Source organism: Muscardinus avellanarius (genome assembly GCF_963383645.1).
Source record: "Muscardinus avellanarius genome assembly, chromosome: 13".
Lineage (NCBI taxonomy): Eukaryota > Metazoa > Chordata > Mammalia > Rodentia > Gliridae > Muscardinus > Muscardinus avellanarius.
Window position 1 is genome coordinate 47,260,463 of NC_137799.1, and position 25,450 is coordinate 47,285,912.

A 25,450-nucleotide genomic window follows, 5' to 3' on the forward strand; every position below is an offset into this window, starting at 1 on the left:
GTTAGCAAAGCTGGATCATATGATTAAATTGTATAATATTGTTATAAACTATTCCTTTAAGGTAATTCCAGATGTTAAAATATGTTTACTTAAGAAGATGTCTGAGGGGATGGTGGTAGGGAATTCTCTAAAGCACATGGTCTGGTTTAAACACATATCAAAGTCAGTCACTAAACTAAGCATGAGAAGGAAGAAAGGGGAGGGAATGGGGCAGGAACTGGGTAAGGGCTAATTGGGTGATGTGTGCATGTATGCCTCCACCATCTTGTATCCCATTAAGATGTATGACTACAATGCACCAATAAAAATTTTTTTAAAAAAAGATGTCAATCCTGGCATGGTGTGCATGCTTTTAATCCCAGCCTTCAGGAGGCTGAGAATGTAGGAACACGGTTCACAGACAGCCTCAGCTACTTAGGCTCTCTGCAACTTAGTGAGACCCTACTCAGAGGTAGAATGACCCTGGATTCCATCCCCAATACTGCAAAAAAAAAAAAAAAAAAGTCTAAATGTGCAGTTTCTCCCTGAAGCGTGCTATTTAACTAAAGGTTTGGCACTTTCTCAGGTGACACTGGTTGATTCTGGCCTCCAGACGGTCTGTGACACATTCAGGAAACCAGATGAAGAAGTCATTGACTATAACCCTAAGTATGCATTTTTTAATGGGACTGTGGCATATTTAACACATTGTTTATATGATAATCTTTAATTGTCAAAAGAATATGGTGACTAACTAGGTTTATCTAACAGATAAATTTATTCACATACTTGGAGATCCTTTTTCCTTTAAATCAAGTAAGCTTACAGATAGGCTCAAAATTAAATATTATGTTTATTTTTTGGCATGATAAACTTGAAAGCCTTCTCTTAATAGGTGTTCTATATTAAAATGGTTGCTCTTTGCTCTGTGTTCTAGAACAACGGTCAGTAAACTGCAGCTCACACGCTGTCCACTTGCACTAATAGATATTTTATGGAGGCAGAGCCACCACACTCATTCACATACATATATCCTATAACTATGTTCACCCTATTGTGGCATCATTGAGCAGTTATAGCAGAGGAGCCCTCTTGTGACAGACTTCGTGATCTGCAAGCTAAAAATCCGGTCAGGCATTTTAATTTTTTTCTTTTTTTCCTTTTTCCTTTTTTTTTTCTTTTTTCTTTTTGTACTCAGGATTGAACCTCAGGGCATTAGACCTCTGAGTAACACCCCTAAGCCCTTTTTATTTTGAAACTGAATCTTGCTAAGTTGCTGAGGCTTCTCTTGAACTTATGATCATCCTATCTCAGCATCTTAAATTATTGGGATTACAGGCACACACTACCATGCCTGGCTCAGTCTGGCACTTTAAGGAATAGTTTCCTACCCTGTTGTGGAAAACAGTCCTACCCGATAGAACTTTTTGACTATACTTTTATTGGCACATCATTTTACCTAAATGGGAAAAGAGAGTTGGGGACATTGTAAGTTTCTTTTGTTTTTGTTTTTGTTTTTGTAGACTTTGATGACCTCCTGTTCTCCCAGAAATGTTTACCTTGCCTCTCCATAAACCTAGCTCGTGATTGCCACTCTCTAAACCTAGCCTCTTCCTAAACTTGGCCCATTAATGCCTCCCCAAAGCTAACCCAAGACTGTCTTTCCCTAAACTTAACTCGTGACTGCCCTGCTATTTATTCATTTTTAATTTTTATTTATTTTATTTTTTTAATTTTTGGTGGTACTGGGGTTCCTGGAAACCCTTCTACTCCCAGGTTACACTCCCAGACCTATTTTATATTTTTTTATTTGGAAACAGGGTCTCTTAAACCAGCGCGGCTGGTTTCGAACCTGCGCGATCCTCCTGTCTCTGCTTCCCAAGCGCGGGGATTACAAGTGTGCGCCACCATGCCCGGCTTATTTAATCATTTTTAGAAATGTCTTGTTTAACCCCTCAGTAAAAAGAATGCTTGTTGAAGGAGAAGCAGAAGCCTTTTCAGCATTCTCCACAGGTATCTTCCATTTATATATAATATACACTTTTAATAATATCTAAAAATAATCATTTCTGATTTCAAGTCATTTCATGCAAGAGACTTCTAACAGCAGCAGCTTTCTGTGGCAGCTAGTGTCCTGCACAACTAACCTTGGCTGATCTCTCTCACTTCTCAGTTATGACCAGTCTGGGCCTTGGGAGTGTCCCTCAGTCAGCTCATTCCAGTTCTCATCTTCTCCTTCTGAGAATCTGGATTCACGGGTGTTCCATTTATGGGACCGCCATTCTATTAGAATAACCACTATTTTTACTCTAGTTCTTGATAAACATTTTTAGTTTAGTAAATCATCAGGCTAGAATTTCAAACTTCACATCAGCACCTTTCAGAGGACCAATAAATTGCCCAGTTGTCTCCAATTTAAACACACTGCATGCTCCAGCTTTATTTATTTACTTATTTTATTTATTTATTTTTGTGTGTGTGTGGTACTGGGGGTGGAACCCAGAGGCTTCCTACCTCCGGGCTATACTCCCAGACCTATTTTATATTTTATTTGGAAACAGGGTCTCACTAAGTTGCTGAGAGCCTCACTAAGGTAGCTGAGGCTGGCTTCGAACCTGTGTTATCCTCCTGTCTCAGCCTCCCAAGCGCGGGGATTACAAGCGTGTGCCACCATGCCTGGCTTGTATGCTCCAGTTTTAACTCCTCCTGTAGTTTCTTAACATGAGATTATGCTTTACGCTTTCCCTTGTTCTGTGGGCACCATGATGAGGAGAGCCACCATACAACTCCTGCTATCTTACATACCTCCCTTTTTTTTTTCTTGACAAAATTGCTTTGCCCACAAGCAACAGTATTTCCCTTAATACTTAAGGTGTTTGTTGTCATGATCCCACTCACTTTTATGGCTACCAGGCATTAACTTAGAGGTGGAAGACCATCCTAGAAGTTCCCTTCCTACATATTCCCCTTTCTTTACTCTCTCAGTTTCTGAATGCATGAGGGTTCCTTTTCTCTCCTACCTGGATTACAAACTGTCTCATCCACAGCCTAGTTGTATCAGGGCAATAGAGTGGGTTATGAAAAACCAAAGAAAGTTCCCAAGTGCATCATGGGAGATGTATGGTTTATTGGGGATCATACAAGAGGTCAGTGACTGATCCGAGAATAGTTCAGTGGTGACAGGCTGAGTGCACCCTGCTCCTCACCGTGCTTTGCCAAACAATGCCTTCTTTTCATTACTCTATTTTGTACGTTGGCAACTGAAAGCCCTTCACAAAGATGTCCTCTGGTCGCCTCAGAGACACCACCTTCCGAAGTGAACTTCTTGCTGCGACTTTCCTCTCTGATTTCTCAGGAACCTTCTATTTGCCTGTCAGATTTCCAACCATCATGCTACATTATTCTTGGTAATCAGTCTATTTCTTCTGACTTGTGGTCTTTTCCACTTTTCTCTATTTCTACCACCATTTTCTTTTAGTGTCCCTGTCTCAGGAAAGGCCTTCCTTGTTTCCAAACTAATTTTTCTGATCCCACTCATATTTCAGTTTTCCTCACTACTCTGAAAATCCCAGTTGGCAGGGGCACCATGCCCCAGGGCCTAGGAAGCTGCCTGCCATTACCCAGCGGTGTCGTCAAGGGAGCACTCTGCCCCACTCCTGCCCGAGGGCTCGCAGAATACACAGACAGGAGCGTGCCTGGTGTGGCGACTGCCACAGTAAAGGAGAATCTAAGGTGCTCGTGTCAGGCGTGGGTGCTGTTTAATTCCAACCCCTCATTTCTCTGTCTTTAAATGACTCTTGTCTTCAGGCTACTCTTCTTCAAAAGCTCCTTTCAAGATACAGTTTTCCTGATGAAGAATTCAGGTACCCAACTTCTGGCCTCTCTAGTTATCTGACTCTTCACCCCTTCCATCTGTTCTATCACATTTCTCCCTTGACCAAACTTCAGTAAGAATTTATTCAGCTTCCTCACATGATAGAGGATTTGGAACTGAGTATGTCTGAGATCTTAGCTGTGTTTCTTCCCCATAGGCAAACAAGCAGACCAGGAAAATGTTTATGCCACTTGGTCAGCCCCTCTCAGCTCCCCCAGTCCTGTTAAGAACCCCTCTGCGCTCATGCTGCCCCCTGCTGGTAGTCTCAGGGCAGAAAAGTGTGTACTATAAAGTCATGTTACTTCTATTTGATTTCTTTCTACCCTATTAATTATATTACTTAGATTTAATTTGTTTCTACTTTACTGACTTAGCTTGGGCAAGTTTCTTAACCTCCTTAAGCTTCAGTTCCCTTAGCTATAAAAAGACAGTAAAAAAATCCCCACCTTATTAGGTCATTCTGCAGTGTAATGTAGTGAGTGAACTACACTAGTAACTTACACGTTGTTACTGCTCCGCATTACCTGCAATCTTGTCATACCTATTGTTGCTACCATTTTTGCTGCCACCAGTATTCTTATTCTTGGGGGGAGGGTACTTGGGATTGAAACTCAAGGCCATTCTAACTTTGAGCTATACCCCTAGCCCTATGTTATTTTAATTATGTGTTGGTGGAAGGCAGTGTTAATTTTATTTTAAACTGAAGGGTTCATTTTGAAAATGTGTAGGTGACATAAAAAAAATCGTCTATCTTTTAAAAATTCTGTATTATTTGAAGTTCACGGATCTAGTGAAAATGCAAAAATTTGCATGGAACCGGCACTTTGGAAGGTTAAAAAGAAAAAAATAAACCTTTCAGTCTCTACAATGTTGTTTCAGTGACTAGCTCGGCTCTGCTGCTGCTGCTGGATGTCTGGTTTGTTCATGATGGTTCAGGGCCTTCTGACACTTTCAAAGAGAAAAGGAGAAGGAGATGTGTGCATTCCATTTTAAAGGTCACCTATGCACGGTGATTTCTAAAGCTGGGGCTGGGGCTGAGGCCAGGGAGAGGTAATGTGAGAAATTCAGTGAGTTTGAATTTATATTTCATCTTCCAAAGTGCTGAGCAGCACTTTGTGCCTAACCTTTGAGGGTGGCTTGGAGTTGGGGTGATGAGTCCTTTCTTCTCATTGTGGGAGTGAGTAGGGGAGTGCAGCTGTGCATCACTCTGGGACTCCCCAGTAGGCATAGCTGTTGTTTATCACAGTGGCAGGAGATGCCAGTGTTCTCTGCAGAACAGGCTGCTGAGGACCAATGTGGTTTCCACCATGTGGCTGATACCTGCAGCCTTCACCTTCCTTCTTGGGCTGTCTCTCTGGCATCTCAAGTAAGCCACTCTTACCAGCTACGCCCTCCTGTAGATATTTCAGGTTATTTTCCCCCTTAGTTGTGGTGCTGTATATTTCTTAATGAGCTGTTGAACCCTGTCTGGCCTATTTTTGGTTTCTGAATCGCTTTATATATTTATTCTTCCGTGGGGCGATGAAGGCTAGTATCTCCTCCTCCGCCATCTTGATTATATTACTCCATATATTTCAGTGCTCTTCATTTGAGTTTCCATGTAGTTTATTAAATAAGTGGTTTACCAGAAGATTTTCTTTATCTTTCCTTGAATATGCTGTTGTGAAAAAAAGCATTTGGGATGAATTCGGTTGCCATGTCTTTTCCGTATGCCTAAGTTTAAAGGCAGGAACGCAGAACTTCTGCAGCGTGCTAAACTACTATGTAACACTGTAATGCAATTTAAAGGGATTCTCATTCTACGCCCTGGGGTCATATTGGAACACTACCAGGGATACACTGCCCTGAGGCAAGAATATGAAGTAGGAGACCTTTCCAACCGTGTGAGTGCTGGGTTCTGTCTGGCGGAGCATACTCACCAACTGCTCTACAGGCCTCTTCCTGACAAGGTAGGGTTAATAACTCAAGAAATTTTTCTTAATGCATAATGAAGATATCTGCTGATATCTATAAGACATACAGATGGATAAAACATGGGTAGGCAAGACATTTATTCACTTACAATACACTCTCAGTGCAACCAGTGCCTATAGTATAAATGATAAATTCACAACTGATCAAAACTTGAAACTTTTTACAATGTAGGAATGTTAATTCAATCTGATAAATGTCCCGGGTCTCCCAAATATCACACTTGGCCTTCTATCTTTATTATTTCTTAAAATACACAGGTCAATATTACCAGGGAAACTAAAGCCCACTAATATGATATAAATTCCACTAATTTGCCTATTAACTCTATTTATATTTCTCTGAAGGTTCTTAGATGTGTATTAAATTTTTGAGGTGTTAGCATTCTGGTCTGACTTGTGGGCACAGAAACACAAGACAAAGTTGCCGTATGACCAGAGGAAATGTATCAGCAACCACAGGTAAGGGGCAAAATTTATGGAAAGAAGAATATTTCACATTGCTTGGAATTTTCAGCCTCTTTGATATTAACCCATAATCTGTTACAATGCATTCTTACCTGTGATATAGGTGGGGGTAATTGTCAGGTTTATTAACAATATTTTCTATAGAGTTAAGCATTTTATAACATTCAATTATAAAGGTAAATATAAAAATATCTAGGACAATAACAAATTACGCATTACAGTCATGGTACTTTCACACCTTCCTATGAAGTCCACAGTTTTAGAAAAATATATTATTGCATAGGAAACCACAAACAGGCATTCAGCCTAAGCACATTCTTACAGCAGTATATACAGTCCTATTGGAGTCAGAGCGCACTCTAGGTCCACACGGGGGTGTGTTGAAGGTCCCAGACATACAGCAATATATACACACGCAGGTATCGCATCTATTGGCAGTGGTTTGCTTGCTTTCTCAGCAGGTATAAAGGATCTCTCTCTCCAGTGAAGGAGAGAGGAGGGCATGTAGGTGGAGACGCTCTGACATTCTTTCCTAGGCAGCCTCTTCAGCAGAGCAGTCGATGCCTGCATAGGTAAACTTCTCATAAAGCGTGGTGTTCACGTAGGTCTGCAAGAGCAAGAATGGGTGAGGGACACAGGCTGCCTTGGTCCCACCTCTCCAGGGGGGAGTTAGGACAACTCCTTGGTTCTCTTAGTTTTGATTCCAATGCTAGGGACTCGGGGGATGTTTTTCTCCCCTCAATCCCTTCGTTGTCTATATTTAACAATTTTTTCCTGATGGTAAGATGTCAAGCTTTCCCTATTCTTAGTCTCTGACCTTCTTTTTCTCAAGATCTCTCATTGGTACCTCCTGAACTGGCCAGGTTTTTTAGGGCTCCTTTTTCTGCCCACATCTCCCTGTGTGGTCTCACCCAGGTCTTTCACTGAATTATCACTTGAGTTTTGGTGATATTAAGCATCTGTTTTCTTAACTTAGATTTATTTACCTGATGAACCCTATATTGGTACAGCCAGCTACCTTTTATAAATGTTTAGGATTTCTGACTTTTCCCATAGTAATCTATAGACCAGACTGTTGTCTGTGTTTTCTTGGACAAATCACTTTTACCTCTCTGAATCTATTTCTTCATCTAGCAAATTAAAAGGTCATAGTTTATGACTAAGATTCCTTCAAGCTCTAAAAGACTAGTTCTTTTAGAGCTTGACTAATTCTTTTAGTGTTGTTCTAGCATACGTACAACATTTTTGTGTACAGAAATTGTATTCACCCCCCCAAAAAAAATGGCAACTTCTTCAACGTTGTGGAGCAGCATATCCTCAATGCCCCTATAACATCTACCTTGAATGGCATCAATCTTTTTTGTTGTTGTTGTTGTTAACCACCCTGGGTACAACAGCAATTCCAGTTAAAGAGATCCTGCTTTAAACTGTGTACTCACCTTTCGTTCTTCTAACATCCTGTTTAAGGACACCAGTATCTGAGCAAACGATGGCCTCTCATACGGCTTCTCCCGCCAGCACTGCCTCATCAGATCAAACCTTTGCAAACAAAGAGTTAAAGGATTAGTTCTGTGACTGTATCTCAGCCCTGGGCATGTCTTAATGTGAGGCAGGTAACAAGAGAAGAGGAGTGGCCTCCAGAGCAAGGCTGGGACGCTTAGCCAGCAGACGATGAAAGCACAGCACCTAGGAAGTTTCCACTCAGGTAGCTCTGGGCTGACTTTGGGTACCATTCCTGCAGGATCTTGGTCTCAGCCCTTCTGATCATCCAGAAAGAAGTGTGTGTGTGTGTGTGTGTGTGTGTGTGTGTGTGTGGTGTGTAGAGTAGCATTCCTCTTGGAACACCACATCTCTCAAAATCTTAGTGTCTCTTGTAACATGCTACCACTACATCTCCTTCTTAAAGGGAGGATGTTCAAAAGTTCTTTCAACCAACAAAAAGCCTGTTTAAGTGCAATGGATTGAATGTTCGACGGTCATCTAAGAGCCAGGCAATCATCCAGAGCACCAGGCACCAAATCCACCGGCACCTTGATCTTAGGCTTTCCAGCCTTCCAAATTGTGAGAAAGATGTTTATGTTTATCAACTGCCCAGATTATGGAACCTTGTTATAACCGCTTGAACTGGCACCAAACTTAACATGAAGCTTTCTCAACTGACCACAGAACTCCTTTCTCTGTGAATCCTTTATTTCTTGTAACACACTGGTAAACATAGTGTAGGAAACAATGATCTAAGCCAGTGCTTTTTCAGATATGGTTAGGACTATTTGTTATATTAAAATGAAGATCTTTGGAACCAGTCCTAGACCTACATACAGAATCAAGATGTCTGGGAGTGGGCTGTAGGTGCCCTCATACTGAACAAATGCTTCAGGGGTGCCTGTATATATGGAGGACTACCAACCATCAGCCTAAGTGTCACGGATTCTAGAACAGTTGTATTTTAACAGACATTTCTTAATGATGGAACATAGTCTCCTTATGTATCACTCTTAGAGGTAAAATCTGGAAGACCTTGTCCAGTAATGCTCCAAGTACATCCTGGTTGTGCCCCGAGTAACTTGCATTCATGCCTCTTTTAGAATGACATTATTAATCACACACTCTCACTCTTACAGTCTGGACAATCAATGATCTGCTCAACCTAGAGACCTGCTTTCTTCTAATGATGTCAGTCTGGCATCTGTTCCTATGGAGAGTTCTGGAAGGGTGGTATCACCAAAGTTAATCATTCTTTCTCTCAAAATAATTCATATTCCTAAAATAGTCTCAGCAGAATAAAGATTCTATGAACAAAATTCCATCTTCCATAATGGAATAGCTTCGAAATTTCTATCTTCAACATTAATCATAAAGTTACATACACTTATCTATTCATGGAAAATTTCATAAATTTTTTTCTGATTTTTCATGCACTTGTTGCCGTTCCTCATTTCAACCTTGCCAAGAGTCTTTAAATTTCTCCTAGATTTCTATGCCTTGAGAGCTCCTACACCTTGTGTATTATGTTATAGTCTTAGTACAAGGAGCCCCCCCTTTGTTCAGCTATCTGGGATCTCGGTTTGGCCATGTGCCTGTGTGCCGACGTGTATGTATGTATGTATGTATGTATGTATGTATATGTATGTATTAGACAACTTCATTAGAGTCGACCTGTCCAAGAAAGGTGTGGAGGAAGGTTAAGACAAAATGGCCCTCAGGTGAGGCCTGACTTACACCTCGTCATCACAGTTCAGGGGCTTCTCCAGTCTGTAGCCCTGGGGCAGCTTCTCATAGAGCTCTGCACACGTCATCCCGCAGTAAGGGGTGCCACCTGGAAGATGGGAATGATGCTGCCCTGTCCTTCTGGCAATGGAAGGCAGTGCACCCAGCCTTGGAGCTCCAAAACCACGAGGGAAGGAGGGAGACAGGATTTTGAAGGAGGCGTGACCCAGCATGCCTCCCTTTGCAAACCCCCTGTACGCCAGGCTGGACATGCACTGTCCTCAAGTGTGACCTTCAGGGGATAGAACCACCACAGGCCATATGACTGACAGTCCTTCCCTGAGTCTGCCTACATGTGGCGCCACATCTGATAGCACCACACACGGTGCCCAGTGGAATTCTGTTAGGAGGCAATGCTTTGCCCAGGCTCACCCGGTAGATAAACACTAACACTTACCTAAGCTAACAATCTCCCATAGCAACACACCGTAGGACCATCTGTGGAAGAGACAGATACAAAACTGGTGAGTCGGCGAACAGGTTATCTATTTGATATCCTGCCCCCAAAGCCAGGGTGATGACGGACCTTTTCTCAGAAAAAGAAATGTTAAATGTCTCCTTCCTGGGATAAGGCACTGTACAGTGTAGGGTCCTCTCCTCCTCACCAAAGCCCATAGCTCTTCTTAAGTAGTGAATACCAGAACACCAAAATTCTAAGACAGATCTCAGTTAAATCCCATCTCTGCCCATCAGTACATGGATAGCCTGGGACATACTATTCAAAATACTTGGGACTTCTTAGTGTATTCTCATGGAAGTAGAGGTACCATTCCAAGCCTCACAGTTATATAGAGATAATACACCATGGAGACACAGCAGTTGCTGGTCTCTTTTCTCCTGCTGGCATAAGCAGAAGTCCTTGAACAAGTCACTATAACCTTCTGGGGATCTTGTTTTTTCCTTCTGAAAATGGAGCACTAGCCAGGTGTGGTGGCATACACTTGTAATCCCAGCATTTGGAAAGTTGATACAGGAGGACCGTGGTTTGTGGACAGCCTCAACTACTTCGTGAGGCCCTTTGCAACTCAGTGAGACCTTGTTTCAAAATAAAGAATAAAAAAATAGGGGTGGCGGTGTAGCTCAAAGGTAGAATGCCCCTGGGTTCAATCCCAGTACCACAAAAAAAAAGGACAAGTTTCCACCCCAATCCTTCCCACCACAGTCAGCCCAAGACTGTCAATGAGGCAGGGAAGGCCCCATGGTCTGGCCTTCCCCTTGTCCTCACCTCCTGTGCCCACAGCAGCTATTTGGGGCTGCTTCCTGTGAGCCAGGTCCAGGAAGTGGAGTCACAGGAAGGCCCGTCTGCCTTTTGTCCCTCTAGACACCAAGAAGTCACCTCTCTCCTTGGCAAGCAAAGGAGACCCGGTACCTGCCACCACTGATGTCACACCTGGAACTGCCATGTGGCTTCATTTATTCTCTGAATTTATTTCCCCCATGAAAGTACAGGACATTCCTATTTCCCTTTGAAACCTCTGATAAATATGCATTTTTCGGGGGTAAGGGAAAATCTCTAAGCAATAAGGAGCTTACTCACACATCACTGTTGGTTGTGTAGACACTGTAGTTTAGGGACTCGATCGCCATCCAGCGCACCGGGAGCCTTCCCTGGAGAGAACAGGGTGAGGTCACTGAGCAGCAAGGGACTATGATCTGAAAAAATAACTAACCTCCCATCTATCCATCTAGTTAATTGGTCCATTTTAAATTATGTATGCATGTCTTTTTTTTTTTTTTTGGTACTGGGGATGGAACCCAGGGGCAGTCTACCTCTAAGTTACACCCCCAGCCCTATTTTTTATTCTTTATTTTGACCAGCCTCTCAGCCTCCCTCCAAAATTCTCCAAGAAATCCTTGCCCTTTATGAAATTCCAAGTGAACAAGTGTTAGCCTGGAGATATAAGAAGAGCATCCAAATGAAACATGTAGGCCATGGAGTCAGTCCTGCCAACCCCTCGGCTGGGACGCCCCATCCCCAAGTGGAGCAGGGCAGGCGCCCTGTGAAGGAGAGAGGAGCTGGGAGAGCTAGACTAGGTGTATTAAAGTGCCCTGGGTATGCATGTGTGTATGTGTTTGTTTGCTGTACTAGGGATCAAACACAAGATCTACCTCCAAGCTATCTCTCCAACCCTTTTTATTTTGAAACAGGGTCTCACTAGGTTGCTGAGAGTCTAAGTTGTTGGGGCTGGTCTTGAACCTGCGATCCTTCTGCCTTAGCCCCCTAAGTGCTTGGATGAGAGACATAAGTCATCATGCCTGGATTTATCTTTTTTTCTTTCAAGAAACACCTGCAGTGAGTGGGTCAAAACCTGAGAAGCCTAGGGAAGATAGAACTGCCGGGAAGCCAGCCCTTGGGGAGGCACCTATGGCTTCTAAGGTTCTGATGTTGATAAGACTCCAGGGTCATGTAGGGCCCTACAACAAAAAAAGAAGTGGAAAGGCCCAAAATGATCATGTTCACTGAGCTTTTATAACTATGTAAAAATAGGTATGTTGTAGAAAGCATTAGGCCAAAAAAAATTAATGCATCTAGGTGATGAATTATGAGTGCCTTCCTTTTCAAAAGTTCTTGAATATTGTTTTTATTTTATCTTGTCAGTGACTAAAATAAGTACATTGTAAAGAAAGGAAACCTGGATATGAGGATAAACGCAAGCCCCTGAAAGGGACAGTTTGATGTCATGAAGCCAAAAGGCCTCCTGTATCTCACAGCTGGAGCAGCTCTGGAGAGCTGAACCCAGGCAGCATTCATAGACTCAGGAATCTCACTGGAGAAGAGCTGCCAGACACGGGAAAGATGACAGAGTTTGCGCCCCGGGGTCCCACACTCTGCCCACCCTGGGAAACAGAGGTGGTAGCACCATGTCCACAAAGCACAACTGTGCAGGAACGTGGCATTCCCAGGACTCCACAGTTCCAAAATGGGCGCCCAAAGCAGAGGAAGTCCTGTTTCGCTCTTTCCCGAAGTCCCTATGGTTAGTTTTCTCCTTCTTTCCTCTACTTGACAATAAAATACTATTTGGGAGAGTGGGTGTCATTAGGAAAAAGTGAATTTCATTCAGACTTGAGAAGTGAATGGTGAACCTTTAGTGTGGAGAGAAATTTCACGTGGGCCATTTGTAGTTATAAATTTATACCTGTAACCCCAGTGCTTGGACGGCTGAGAACATGTCAGCGACTTAGACCCTCGGCAACTTAGCAAGCCACTGTTTCAAAATTTAAAAAATCAAAGCTGGCATGGGTCGTAGGAGGAACTCTAGATGAAAAAAGAAATCCTACAGAGGAGCAAGTAAGACAAACTGAGCAAGTAAGACAAACAAACTTCTTCTTTAGGGAAGAAGGAAACTCTCTAAAGCACACGATGTACTTATTCATATTGTAGTCAACCACTAAGCCAAGCATGGGAGGGAGGGATGGGGAGGAAGTGGGGTGGGGATTGGGTGGGGGCTGGCTGGGTGATGTGTGCATGTATGTCTACACAAGTATTTTACCCCATTATGATGTATGAATACAATGCACCAATAAAATAGTTTTTAAAAAAAAATCGAAGCTGGGCCAGGCGTGGTGGCGCACGCTTGTAATCCCTGCACTTGGGAGGTGGAGACAGGAGGTTCACGCTTGTTCGAAGCCAGCCGCGCTGGCTTAAGAGACCCTGTTTCAAAAAATATATAAAAATAGGTCTGGGAATGTAGCCCAGAGGTAGAAGGGCTTCCAGGAACCCCAGTACCAAAATAAATAAATAAATAAATAAATAAATAAATAAATAAATAAATAAATAAATAAATAAATAAAAGCTGGGCATGGTGGTGCACACTTGTAATCCCAGTATTTGGGAGGCTGTGACAGGAGGATTATGGTTCATGGACAGACTCAGCTACTTAGTGAGACCCTTTGCTACTCAGTGAGTCCTTGTTTCAAAATAAAAAATAGAAAATAGGGCTGGGGGTGTAGCTCGGAGGTAGAATGTTCCTGGGTTCTATCCCCAGTACCTCAAAAATAAATAAATAAATAAATAAATAAATAGGGATGGGGGTGTGGCTCAGAGGTGGAATGCTCAGTCCCTCCAACACACACACACACACACACACACACACACACACACACACACACGAGTTGTGAATTTCTCTAGAGGGCTTCCTTGTGACTTAGGGATCCATGAATATATTTTCTTGATTTGGGGAAGTATATTGAGTTTTTGTTTGCCTGCTATGTTTGCTGTTCCCAAGAGGGTTGTAAGAGCAACTCAGAGTGAGACACTGAGAGGCCTGGACTGAATGAGGACCAGAGACCCTAAACCACTAGATTTGAATGTTTGACCACATGAGCACACATGACCGTGCATCCTTCACTAGTGATGTGGAGACCATGTGAGGAGGCAAAACTTGAGAGGATGCTGACTGGGCCATGCTAGGATACTGTCAAGTCCTCCAGGAAGCAAAGAGAAATGATGTTCTAAAAGAACTGCCATCAGGAGAGGGAGGGTCTGGAAGAAGTATCTTATCAGCATCTGTATTCTGAACTTACCATCGTCTTTTTCACGTATACTTCTTGACCTCGGGATAATCCAAAATCTGCTATTTTAGCTACATAGTTTTCACCAACTAAAATATTTCTGGCAGCTAGATCTCTGTGGATAAACTGAAATTAAAAAAAAAAATCATGTATCTTCAGCATAATACTTGCTTTCTCGCTTCATTTTGCAAGCACAGAGCCCATTAGGAAATGGAGAAGAAACAATAGTATGAAAGGGTGTTTTGTTTTGTTTTGTTTTGTTTTGCTTGTGGGTCTGGGGATGGAACCTGGGAGCATTTGACCTCCAAGCTATACCCCCTACCCTAGTTTTTTTAATTCTTTACAGTGCGGAGGGCCTCACCAAGTAGGTGAGGCTGTCCGCAAACCACGATCCTCCGGTCTCAGCCTCCCAAATGCTGGGATTACAAGCGTGTGCCACCACGCCCGGCTCATAAAAGGGGTTTTAAAAAGTCACCAGCAGCTGGGCGTGGTGGCCCATGCTTGTAATCCCCGTGCTTGGGAGGCTGAAACAGGAGGATCGCACAGGTTCGAAGCCAGCCTCAGCTACTTAGACTCTCAGCAACTTAGTGAGACCCTGTTTACTAATAAAATAAAAAATCAGGTCTGGGATTATAACCCAGAGGCAGAAACCCTCTGGGTTTCATCCTCAGTACCACACACACACACACACACACACACACACACACACACACAAAAGGTCACCAGCATCCAGTTCCCAAAGCATTTATCCAAATGTCTCAGATAGTGGATTCTGCTAAATGAGCCTTCCATGTCCAAAGAGAAGCCTTTAAGGGGGAAAGTCCAGGTCATTCAGTCTTCAGTTGTGGGGCAGCAGCTCTGCTCTCGGGCATTATTTGAAGGCCAGCCAAGCTGAGACAGGTTAAGGCACCTCACCAGATACACATTATACAATTCAGTAGATAAATAGACTGCTGGTATTGGACATTCATTTCTATTTTAACAAATAAAATTAAGGAGCTTGTAAGAAGGAATGAAAGAAGAGTAGTTGGCAGGAAAATCATGCAAAGCCCAACTGTAGCAAGAACCCCAAGAGAAAAGATGTCCGAAGCCAGGTTGTCAGAACGAACCTGTTTTTGGCTCAAGTAGTCCATCCCCCGGGCCACGTCTGCGGCAAAGTGAAGAAGTTGCTGGGAGGAGAGCGTGGAAGCGGTGCTGTTGGCGATGGCGAAGGCAGGGTCGGTCTCCAGCACGCGGCTTTTGCGCAGGAAGTCCAGCAGGTTTCCGTGGGGGGCGTACTCGATGGCCAGGTACAAGTAGCCTGTGAGGAGAGGACCAGAGGATCACCTTAGCAGCAGCTGAACACCTGTGAAATGTGTCCTGGAAACTGCTTATAAAATCCATTCAGTCGGACAGAAACAGGTCTAATGCAACCTGGTAATGCTGGGGACTGAGGAGAGGTGACAGCTTCCTGCTCTCCTCCAAAAGGGCCATGCTTGAATTCACAGACTCCCTCTTCTACTCTCCTCTCTATTCTTACCAAATGTGGACTAGTGCAGCCTTCCTGAAATGCTTTTACACACTGGGCAATACTAGCAGAATAAACTCACAGCAGCCTCTTCTGCATCCAGAACACTTTCTACTCATCACTTTAAATGTGTGTGTGTGTGCACATGCGCGTGCACACGTGTGTGTGTGTGTGTGTGTGTGTGTGTGTGTGTGTGTGTGAGAGAGAGACAGACAGACAGACAGACAGACAGACAGACAAACAGACACTAGGGATTGAAACCAGGGGGCTTCTACCTCTGAGCTAGACCCAACCCAACTCTTTTTATATTTTGTTTTGAAACAGGGTCTTGCTAAATTGCCGAGGCTGGCCTCAAACCTGTATTCCTCTGTCTTGGCCTCCCAAGTACTGGGATTACAGGTGTGTGTGAGTTGCCAGTTTAAGTGCCCGGCTTGTTTTTTTATTTAGTATTCGTACTAGAACCTAGTATGGGCCAGGCATGTTGTTACAGTCTGTCTCTAGTTTTTCTTGAGATTACTACAAACAATGACAATGAGTAAGGACCCCTAGTGGGATGACTCACAACAGGTAACTGTCTCCCCTGCCTAGGCTCTTCCCCAGATCCCCACTCAGTCACCCATTGCTAAATGCACCACTGGTCGGCAGTCTAGTTTCAGAAATTGCATTTTGCTTCAAGAAACAAGAAAACTTGAACTTTTAGGAAAAATAAATAGTTCCTAGAAAATGTTAGTTTTATTTCTGATTTCAAATTGCTTCCTATTCTTCCTTTATGCTTTGGGGGGAAAAAGACAATGATATTGGAGCCAAAGAGAACTAAAGTGATTTTACTGTTTTGTGTTTTTTTAAGGAGATCTTTTTTTTTTTTCAAACCATCGTTGTATTTATCTATTCATTTTTTATTTGTGGTACTGAGGATGGAACCCAGGGACTTTCTACCTCCGGGCTACACTCCTAGACCTATTTTTTATATGTTATTTGGAAACAGGGTCTCACTAAGTTTCTGAGAGTCTTGCTAAGTAGCTGAGGCTGGCTTTGAACAGCATGATCCTCCTGTCTCAGCCTCCCAAGTACTGGGATTAAAGTGTGCGCCACCACACCCATTGCAAACCATCATTTTACTGTTGAATGAGCCGGGGATGGTGGTGCACATTTGTAATCTCAGTACTTAGGAGGCTGAGATAGGAGGATCGATCTCACAGTTTCGAAGCCAGCCCCAGCTACTCAGTGAGGCTCTCAGCAACTTAGTGAGACCCTGTTTTCAAATAAAGTATAAAATAGGTCTGGGAGTATAGCCCGGAGGTAGAAAAGCCCCTGAGTTCCACCCCCAGTACCACAAAAAATAAAAATAAAAAATAAACTGTAGAATGAATTTGAGCTTCAAAGATATTGTAAGAAATTGAATTTTGATTAAAAAAACTTCTAACACTGAATTCTGCTGTATTATAAGATAGACCTAAATTTTGAAAGGAATATGCTTTCTCACATTTTACTGAATTAAAAATTTTAAGAGCTGCCGGGCATGGTGGCGCACACTTGTAATCCCTGCGCTTGGGAGGCGGAGACAGGAGGATCGTGCAGGTTCGAAGCCAGCCGTGCTAGCTTAAAGAGACCCTGTTTCCAAATTTAAAAAAGTATAAAAATAGGTCTGGGAGCGTAGCCCAGAGGTAGAAGGGCTTCCAGGAACCCCAGTACCATCAAAAAAAAAATTTTTTAAGAGCTAAACAATTATGTGCCAATGTGATAATAGAACACACCTTTAAGATACATATTTTTCTGTTGTTGGTTTTTTTTAAACTTTCATTTACTGCTGTCCCACACTGATTACTGTTTCCAGGAAAAGCTCAAAAATAAGTGTCATGACTTTGTTATTTACCCTAAGGGACATGATCTGGCTTTCTGAATTACTCTCTTATTGGATCATTGGATGATATATTGTTGAAAGCACCCATATTTCTAGTTTAATAAATTGAGGAAATGGAACTAATCTCTTTTCCATTGTTGGTGTCTGTGCTACAAAGCCAACAAGAGGTTGTCAAGTTAAATTAATTACTGCATGGAGCTTTTTTGAGGGAGCAAACTTTTCCATTTGAAGCTAAGTTTAAGCATAGCATCAGAACTACAAACCCATGTAGCAAGCAGAGGTAAAACTCACAAAATAATTTTACTGTGACCTACTCATTCGTAACTCATACATATTATAACAGCCAGTACTTAATAGATGAGTTTATCATATAAACTTAAAGTATGTATAATATAGAATAGTTGTAAAGCTCCGATCTGATCAAAAGCACTTTGGATAAAAGCCATCATAACAACCCCATGACAGCATCATCATCATTAGCAGTATCATTGTTTAAACATCAGTAGTACTTTCACATTACTGTCCGTTCTTAGTATTCATGGTATTACTATTCAGAATATCAATTTCTTCAGTTTCAAGGAACAATGAAAAGACAGATAGGATGAACCAAGGCACTTCAATCTTCCTGGTAGTGAGAGCTCTTGGCTCCCCACAGTAGTAACCATATGGGGAAAAAAGCCCTGGGTTAGGGAGGATGGATACGGGTATGAACCATGGATACCTATGGTCAGTAATGGCCAAACCTCATCAGAAGCCAAATGGTCCAGCCTCAGCACAATTATAAGTGGAGTTAGACATTCAGATTGAAACTGTAACTTAAAAATGGGTGTCATTCTTATGATTATTATCTTTACTGGTTTCAGTATGAAATGTGCCCTTTTTTAAGTCTGGCAAGAAAAATAAGAGAGAAAGAAAAAAAAAAAGCATCTCACCTCGATGTTCACAAGCTCCCAAAAGATTGATGATGTTTGGATGGTGTCCAAGTTTACAAAGAACTTCCAGTTCTCCAGCAAAGTCCCTGTGGTCATCTTTGGAGGCATATTCTGGGAAGGAAATCAAGAGTTGTAATCCCCCCTCGTTACACCTTTCAGAGCAGCTCCCAGGACCTTTGGGTGCACTTAGCCACCACCAGGTCTGCAAAATCAAACCAACCAAAGAGATTGCTCCAACAGAGATTCCTGACTCCACACTAGACTGTGGGCCAAGAATTCTTTGATATTGGGCCTGTCCTGCGCACTGGGGGACATTTAGACACATCCCTGACCCTATCCACTAGATACTAGTAGACATTGCTGTACATTCTTCAGGGGGGAAAACTGCCCCTGGATGAGAACCACCACTCTAAATTTACTTGGTTAACTCTCAAAAATTTAGTGAAATGACTTGGTAGAGGGAGAGCTACGCAAGTCTGTAGACTTTAGCTCTTCCAGTAAAATCTGCTGAGAGACAAATAGCTGAGGATCAGAACCAAAGTTATGGTAAACCTTTACCACTAATGCACACACTTTACCTGATTTAATAATTTTAGCTCCTTTTTAACAAATCATACTTGCTAACCAAATCAAATCCCAGTAACATTTTATAGAAGTTTCTTTGTAGTCAGGAAACTGAGTTGCTCCCACACACACACATTTTTCTGCCCTGAAACCAGAAGGAGAGCCATCCGGCATGAGGCTGAAGAGAGGGCCTTTGGCTCATAGACAAACTGACTGATCGTCCTTGAGTGGAGTACGGTGTGCAATTAGCATTTTTAGAAAAATTAAGTGAGGAGAGCCAGGTGTAGTGGCGCACGTTTGTAATCCTAGTACTTGGGAGGCTGGGACAGGAGGATCTGGGTTCGCAGCCAGCCTTAGATACTTAGTGAGGCTCTCCACAACTTAGTAAGAAACTGTTTCAGAATAAAGAATAAAAAATTGGGCTGGGGGTATAGATTGGAGGTAGAATGCCTCTGAGTTCAATCCCCAGTATCTCGAAATGAAAGGAGAAGAAGAGAGGAGAGGAGAGGAGAGGAGAGGAGAGGAGAGGAGAGGAGAGGAGAGAAGAGAAGAGAAGAGAAGAGAAGAGAAGAGAAGAGAAGAGAAGAGAAGAGAAGAGAAGAATGGGTAGTGGTGGCTGTGTACATGCATGAAGGTGCCAAGAAATTGTGGCAACACCTCAGGTGGGCTAATGGTACCTGAAAGACTGATAGGAGATTCTGAGTCGAGTGCCCTATTGATAGCACAGGAGCCTCCTGTGGCTCTGGTGGTCTCAGGGTCAATGCCTTAGGGACATCTTTAAATGACGCTCTTTGTAGTGACTTATGCCCTTACTTCAGTAACCTCCCTTTCTGCATTGCTCTGTCTACAGAAATGTTTGGGGCTGGCACCTTGCTGAGTTGTTTTACCTCTTCACATGGGCACAAGATAGCAAATCAAGCTCAGGCCAGATCCCAGTAACATCTGACTTCATAAGGCTCCACACCTGCCTTCTCTCGCCATTGTTACCGCCCCCTCAACCTCTCTGACTCAAGTAGCAGAACAGAGGAGGGATTTATGGCTACTGAAGCAAGTTTTTTGTTTGTATCTCTTTAAGATACATATTACTGTCTCTAATCATAGGTAATGTTTTGTTTCCTGATGTGGTCTTCCTCACAATGAAGAAAGGGCAAAATTAAATAATTAAAGAGAGTGAGTTTTCAACCCAGGTTCAATACAGTGGTCTAAAAGAAGGAAACCCCATCAGTGGCCTTAGAGAGCCTTGAGAAGGAGTCATGCGAGCCAGGCATAGGCTCTGCTCTGATGCTCCACATTCCAGGCATATCAGCTGTAAAATCATCAGGCAGCCTTGTAGTCAAGGCATACAGGGAGAGCTATTGTACACACAAGTTGGCTATACTGCCAGCAAACTAGTCACCCCACTTTCTCGGATGTTTATTATCCCATCTTATTAAATAGACAGGTACCAAAGGGTCTTGAGATAAACACGGCTGGAAAGGACTTAGTTTATGTTACCTTAGATCAGTGGTTTTCAAACTTGAGCATACAGAGGAACTATTGAGAAAGCCTGTTTGAAACACAGATCCTCACATGCTACCCCAGAAAACCACATGTAGAACTGGGCATGGGAGAAGACCCAGGGGATACATTTCTTTTTTTTTTTTTTCTTTCTTTCTTTCTTTTTTTGGTGGTGATGGTACTGGGGTTCTTGGAAACCCTTTTACTTCTGGGCTACACTTCCAGGCCTATTTTATACTTTTTTTATTTGGAAACAGGGTCTCTTATTCCAGCACAGCTGGCTTCGAACCTGCGCAATCCTCCTATCTCTGCCTTCCAAGGGCGAGGATTACACGTGTGCGCCACCACACCCGGCTACATTTCTTTTTTTTATATGTGCTTTTATTGGTGCATTATAGTCTCTCATTATAAAGTAAATCAGGTTGACAGTAATATGCATGCACACAGCACTTGGTGGGTCCACCTCCCTATCTCCCTTCCCTATGCAGAGTACTGAGATTGGTGTTGGTTGATTCACAAATGTACACATAGTCGATAATAGTGTTTTCATTAATTAGCCTCAGTCCAGGGGATGCATTTCTAACAACATGTCTAAGAACTATGATAAAAACTGTGGTTCAACAAATGTGGTCTCCTTGCCAACTGTGGTGGCACACACCTGTAATCCCAGTACTTGAGATGCTGAGACAGGAGGATCACAGTTTCAAGGCCAGCCTCAGCAATGATGTGAGACTCTCAGCAAGCTAATGAAACCCTATTTCCAAAAAAAAAAACTGTTTTAAAGGGCTGAGAGTATAACTCAGAGTTAGAAGAATGCCCCTGGGTTCAATTCCTAGTACAAAAATAATTTTTTAAAGTGTGATCTTGGGCTGGACATAAAGTTCAGTGGGAGAACAGTTACCTAAGATTCCATCCCCAGCACCATCTAAAATAAAAAAACAAAATTGTGGTCTCCAAATCCACAGTATTGGCTTGTGTATTATAAGAGAGCAAATCCCCCTCCCTATTCAGACGAGGCTTAACAGTCTGGTGTTTTGTTTTGTTTTTGCAGTATTAGGTATTGAACCTAGAATCACTCTACCACTTAGCTACATTCTCAGCCCCTTTTATTTTTTATTTTGAATCGGGGTCTCCCTGAATTGCTCAGGCAGTTCTTTAGCTTGTAATCTTCCTGCCTCCGCCCCACAGGTAGCTGGTAATACAGGTGTGTGCTTCCACACCCAACCCAGCAATCTGTTTTCAAAAAAGCTTCCGAGGGAATTCTGATGCATGATTAATTTTGAGACCCACTATTGCATGAAAAATAATAATACTCCCCCCCAATTAGCAATATATGAAAGAATCGATATTCCCAGGAACAGAGACACTAATGTTGAATGGCTCCTAACTTTGGGCAAGATCTCTAAGGAAGCGTCACCTTCAGCTGCACACAGCAGCCACATCTGACACCAAGCCAACTTTTGGTAAAGAGTATAAGGGCACAGATGAAAGATTCCAACAGGAAACAGAGTTTTATCCCCACCCTGTGGAAAGGCCAACTCTGACCACTGACCTTTCATTCTCTTGATGGCCGCGTCCATCCGCAGCCCATCTTTCTTGATGCGCGCCTTGAGAACCTGGCCAAAGTTGCCTTCTCCAATCACATCTTGAAATTTGATGTCATTCCAGTCAAGCACTGGATAAATTGTGGGATCCGGGTTGTTTTTGGCCTTCCTGTTCAGGGCCAGAGTTCCTGAGTTGAACTGCACAGCTGGTTCTTCCCTCTGCAAAAATAATTGTTTTTGTTTGTTTCAGGATTTTTTTTTATTATTCTAAGGTACATAATACCTTCTGATTTGAATATACAGCAGGTGAAAAAAGAAATAGTGTACTTAATTCTAGAAGGGAAATGGAAATCGTTTTATCTCATAGCCCACTCCACTCTGATGGACCCACTGTGTATAGAAGTGTGTGGGCATAAGTCTGGGCCTCTGTGGGAAAGCTTGTCCACCATCAATGCTGCAAAGTCTGAGAAAGAAGGGAATGACAGCATGTTCTGGCCAGTCCCACTTCAGTCATACTTGAGTTTTCTCTCTCTCTGTGTGTGTGAGTGTGTGAGTGTGTGTGTGTGTATGTGTGTGTGTTACTAGGGGCTGGATGCCAAGGCATTCCACTTCCAAGCTATAGCCCCATCCCATTATATATGTTTGGTTATTTCTTTACTTATTTACTTACTTACCAGGGTTTGAACCTAGAAACATTTTTACCTTTAAACTGTACCCCTCGGCCCTTTTTAGTTGTTGTTGTTGTTTGTTGTTGTTGTTGTTGTTGTTGTTGTTGTTGTTGTTGCTGTTGCTGTTGTTGTTGTTGTTGCTGTTTGAAAAGGTGTCTCACTAGGTTGCTGAGAGTCTTGCTAAATTGCCAAGACTGATCTTGAACCTGTAATCCTCCTGTCTCAGCCATCCAAGTACAGGGATTACAGGTCTACACCACAACACCTGGCTTTATTTTTGGTTTAAAACATGGTCGATAGGCTTGCTAAGTTGCCAAGGCTCCTCTTGAACCTACAATCCCCCTTTCTGAGCCTCCTAAGTACCATACTTGCATTTTCTACTCTACTGTACAATGAGGTGTTCAGTCCTGGTTTGGAAAATAACTTGGATATCCTGTTTGGAGCAGTCACAGTTTGTGTTAAGGGTCATTGCTGGCATCATCTTGGGCCTAGTATATTCTTGGCAGTCTTATCCTTTCCCTCATCTGATGTTTAGAATCTCATTGGACACCCAGATGACTGATGCTTACAGCACAACCCAGCACAGTGTCTCTTGTTTTCCTAAATCCAAATGGCTCTGGACAGTATCTTGACAAGCACTGATATCATGGCAAGCTTCACAGCTCCCAACCCCTTTGATCTTTTCTTTCCAATGAAGCCCAAGCTGAGCTATCTCTGGCACAGTCAGACCATGAAGTTCCCCTCCTCCTGAGAAGAGAACTTTGGGGGCTCAGGAACATAAAGGTATACTGCACTTTAAGTGTGTCATTGTACCAGTATTAATAGGTACAAATTTATTATACAACACAGGAAACTATAAACTAGAGAAATTCCAGGTTTAGCCAGGTGCAGTGGCACACACCTGTGATCCCAGTTCTTGTGAGGCTGAGGCAGGAGGATCGCAGGTTTGAGGCTGAACTCAGCAACTTAGTGAAACCCTCAGCAACTTAGCAAGATCCTATCTTGTTGTTGTTGTTGTTGTTGTTGTTGTTGTTGTTGTTGTTGTTTGGTAGTGCTGGGGTTCCTGGAAGCCCTTCTACCTCTGGGCTACACTCCCAGACATATTTTTTATATTTTTATTTGGAAACAGGGTCTCTTAAGCCAGCACAGCTGGCTTCAAACCAGCGCAATCCTCCTGTCTCTGCCTCCCAAGTGCGGGGATTACAAGTGTGCGCCACCACGCCCAGAACAAGATCCTGTTTTAAAATAAAAAGTAAAATACCTGAGGCTGTAACTTGGAGGTAGAATACCTCTGGATTCAATCCCCTATACTAAAAAGAGAGAGAAGTGTCCACGCTTAAATATACCAAAAATATTCAAAGGGGGTGGTTCTTGGTAAAGTATAATCTTTTTTATTTTTTTTTTCAGTACTGGGGATGGAACCCAGGCGAATTGTACCTCTCAGCAACACCCCCAACCCTATTTTTTAGTATTTTATTTTTGAAACAGTGTCTCACTGAGTTGTGAAGGGCCTGGCTAAGTAGCTGAGGCCATCCGTGAACCTTGATCCTCTGGTCTCTGCCTCCCGAATGCTGGGATTACAAGTGTGCGCCACCACGCCCTACCTGGTAAAGTATAATCTTTTAGACTTTTGCTATAGGTCCAAATTCCTAGGTGAGAGAATTGAGGTAGTGCCAAGTGTCACAAACTGAGTGTGGGCTGAGGGTTTCCAGGAATGGGGAGATACACATGCCTGGATGATTTTATATATGTGAGTGGTTATGGTATTGAGGGAGGTATTCGACGTAAGAAATGGGGACTAAGGAAAAAATGGGAAGTCTAGTCTAGTACATTATTAGCTATCACACTGAGAAATGGTTCCCCTCCCTACCCTTCCTTAAATAATGCCCAATTCATTCAACCACAGCTGTTCTCTAGGGACCATATGGCTTGTCTTAGGAAGGAGCAGAGGGCCATCCTATTTCAGGCTAGGTTTTCTGCATAATTACAAATAGCACCCTTTCTCTCTCAAAATTGTTCTAGTTTGGACAAAAAAAAATTACATAGTCGTGCTCTTCTCTCCCATTTAATAATGGGAGACAAAGAGAAAATGAGACTGTCTATGGGGATTATTGACTTTGCAAGTTCATTTCCTGGTCCACATCTTTTTTTTTTTTTTTTTTTGGTGGTACTGGGGGGTGGATTCCAGAGGCTTTCTACCTCCGGGCTATACTCCCAGACCTTTTTTTATATTTTATTTGGAAACAGGGTCTCACAAAGTTGCTGAAAGCCTCACTAAGTAGCTGAGGCTGGCTTCGAACCCGTGTGATCCTCCTGTCTCAGCCTCCCAAGCGCGGGGATTACAAGCGTGCGCCACCACACCCGGCCTGGTCCACATCTTTAAAGGGAAGGCTCTGTCTAGAGGTGGACTTGTAGTCATTAGCTTGTAAGAAGATGAGACATTACCACGTTTTGGAAGGCTTGGGCCATCCTCCTTTGGACGTTTGCCTTCTTCAACTGCAACATGATCAGAAAGGCCAGCAGCACCGTCAGGCAGGTCATCCCGGCGGAGCCCAGGATGGCTATGAGCAGCATCTTCCCTCCTCCCAGGTCGGCTGAGGCTGCGCAGGGAGGGAGGGGAAGCAGCTGGATTAGTTTAGGTAGACAGGTGGACCAAGGACGTGTGTGGGAGGAGACACAGCATAATGGGAAAACAGTAAACCCTGCCACTAAATTACTGTGTGGCCTTGGGCTACTCGCTTATTTTCTGAAATTCACTGGAGATGAGTCTGACTCACAAGGTTCTTATAAAACCATTTCATAAAAAT

At 42.9% G+C, this 25,450-nt stretch overlaps 1 protein-coding gene across 6 annotated transcripts in view; it reads right to left on the reverse strand.

Moving 5' to 3' along the window:
* Window positions 1–6,823: 6,823 nt before the first annotated feature.
* The window catches only part of TEK (TEK receptor tyrosine kinase), a gene marked incomplete at both ends in the record, with an annotated part of 115,901 nt that continues 97,274 nt past the window's right edge, over window positions 6,824–25,450 (reverse strand). For 3 of the 6 annotated variants that reach the window (XM_080709104.1, XM_080709102.1, XM_080709100.1), the window contains 10 exons: window positions 6,824–6,898; window positions 7,731–7,830; window positions 9,511–9,607; window positions 9,956–9,996; window positions 11,096–11,166; window positions 14,083–14,196; window positions 15,180–15,370; window positions 18,371–18,481; window positions 21,984–22,194; window positions 25,092–25,243. In XM_080709104.1, coding sequence (XP_080565230.1) covers window positions 6,824–6,898; window positions 7,731–7,830; window positions 9,511–9,607; window positions 9,956–9,996; window positions 11,096–11,166; window positions 14,083–14,196; window positions 15,180–15,370; window positions 18,371–18,481; window positions 21,984–22,194; window positions 25,092–25,243 — 1,163 coding nt within the window. Of the gene's footprint in view, window positions 6,899–7,730; window positions 7,831–9,510; window positions 9,608–9,955; window positions 9,997–11,095; window positions 11,167–14,082; window positions 14,197–15,179; window positions 15,371–18,370; window positions 18,482–21,983; window positions 22,195–25,088; window positions 25,244–25,450 lie in introns of all 6 variants that reach the window. The other 3 variants (XM_080709103.1, XM_080709101.1, XM_080709099.1) reach the window with 1 other exon arrangement.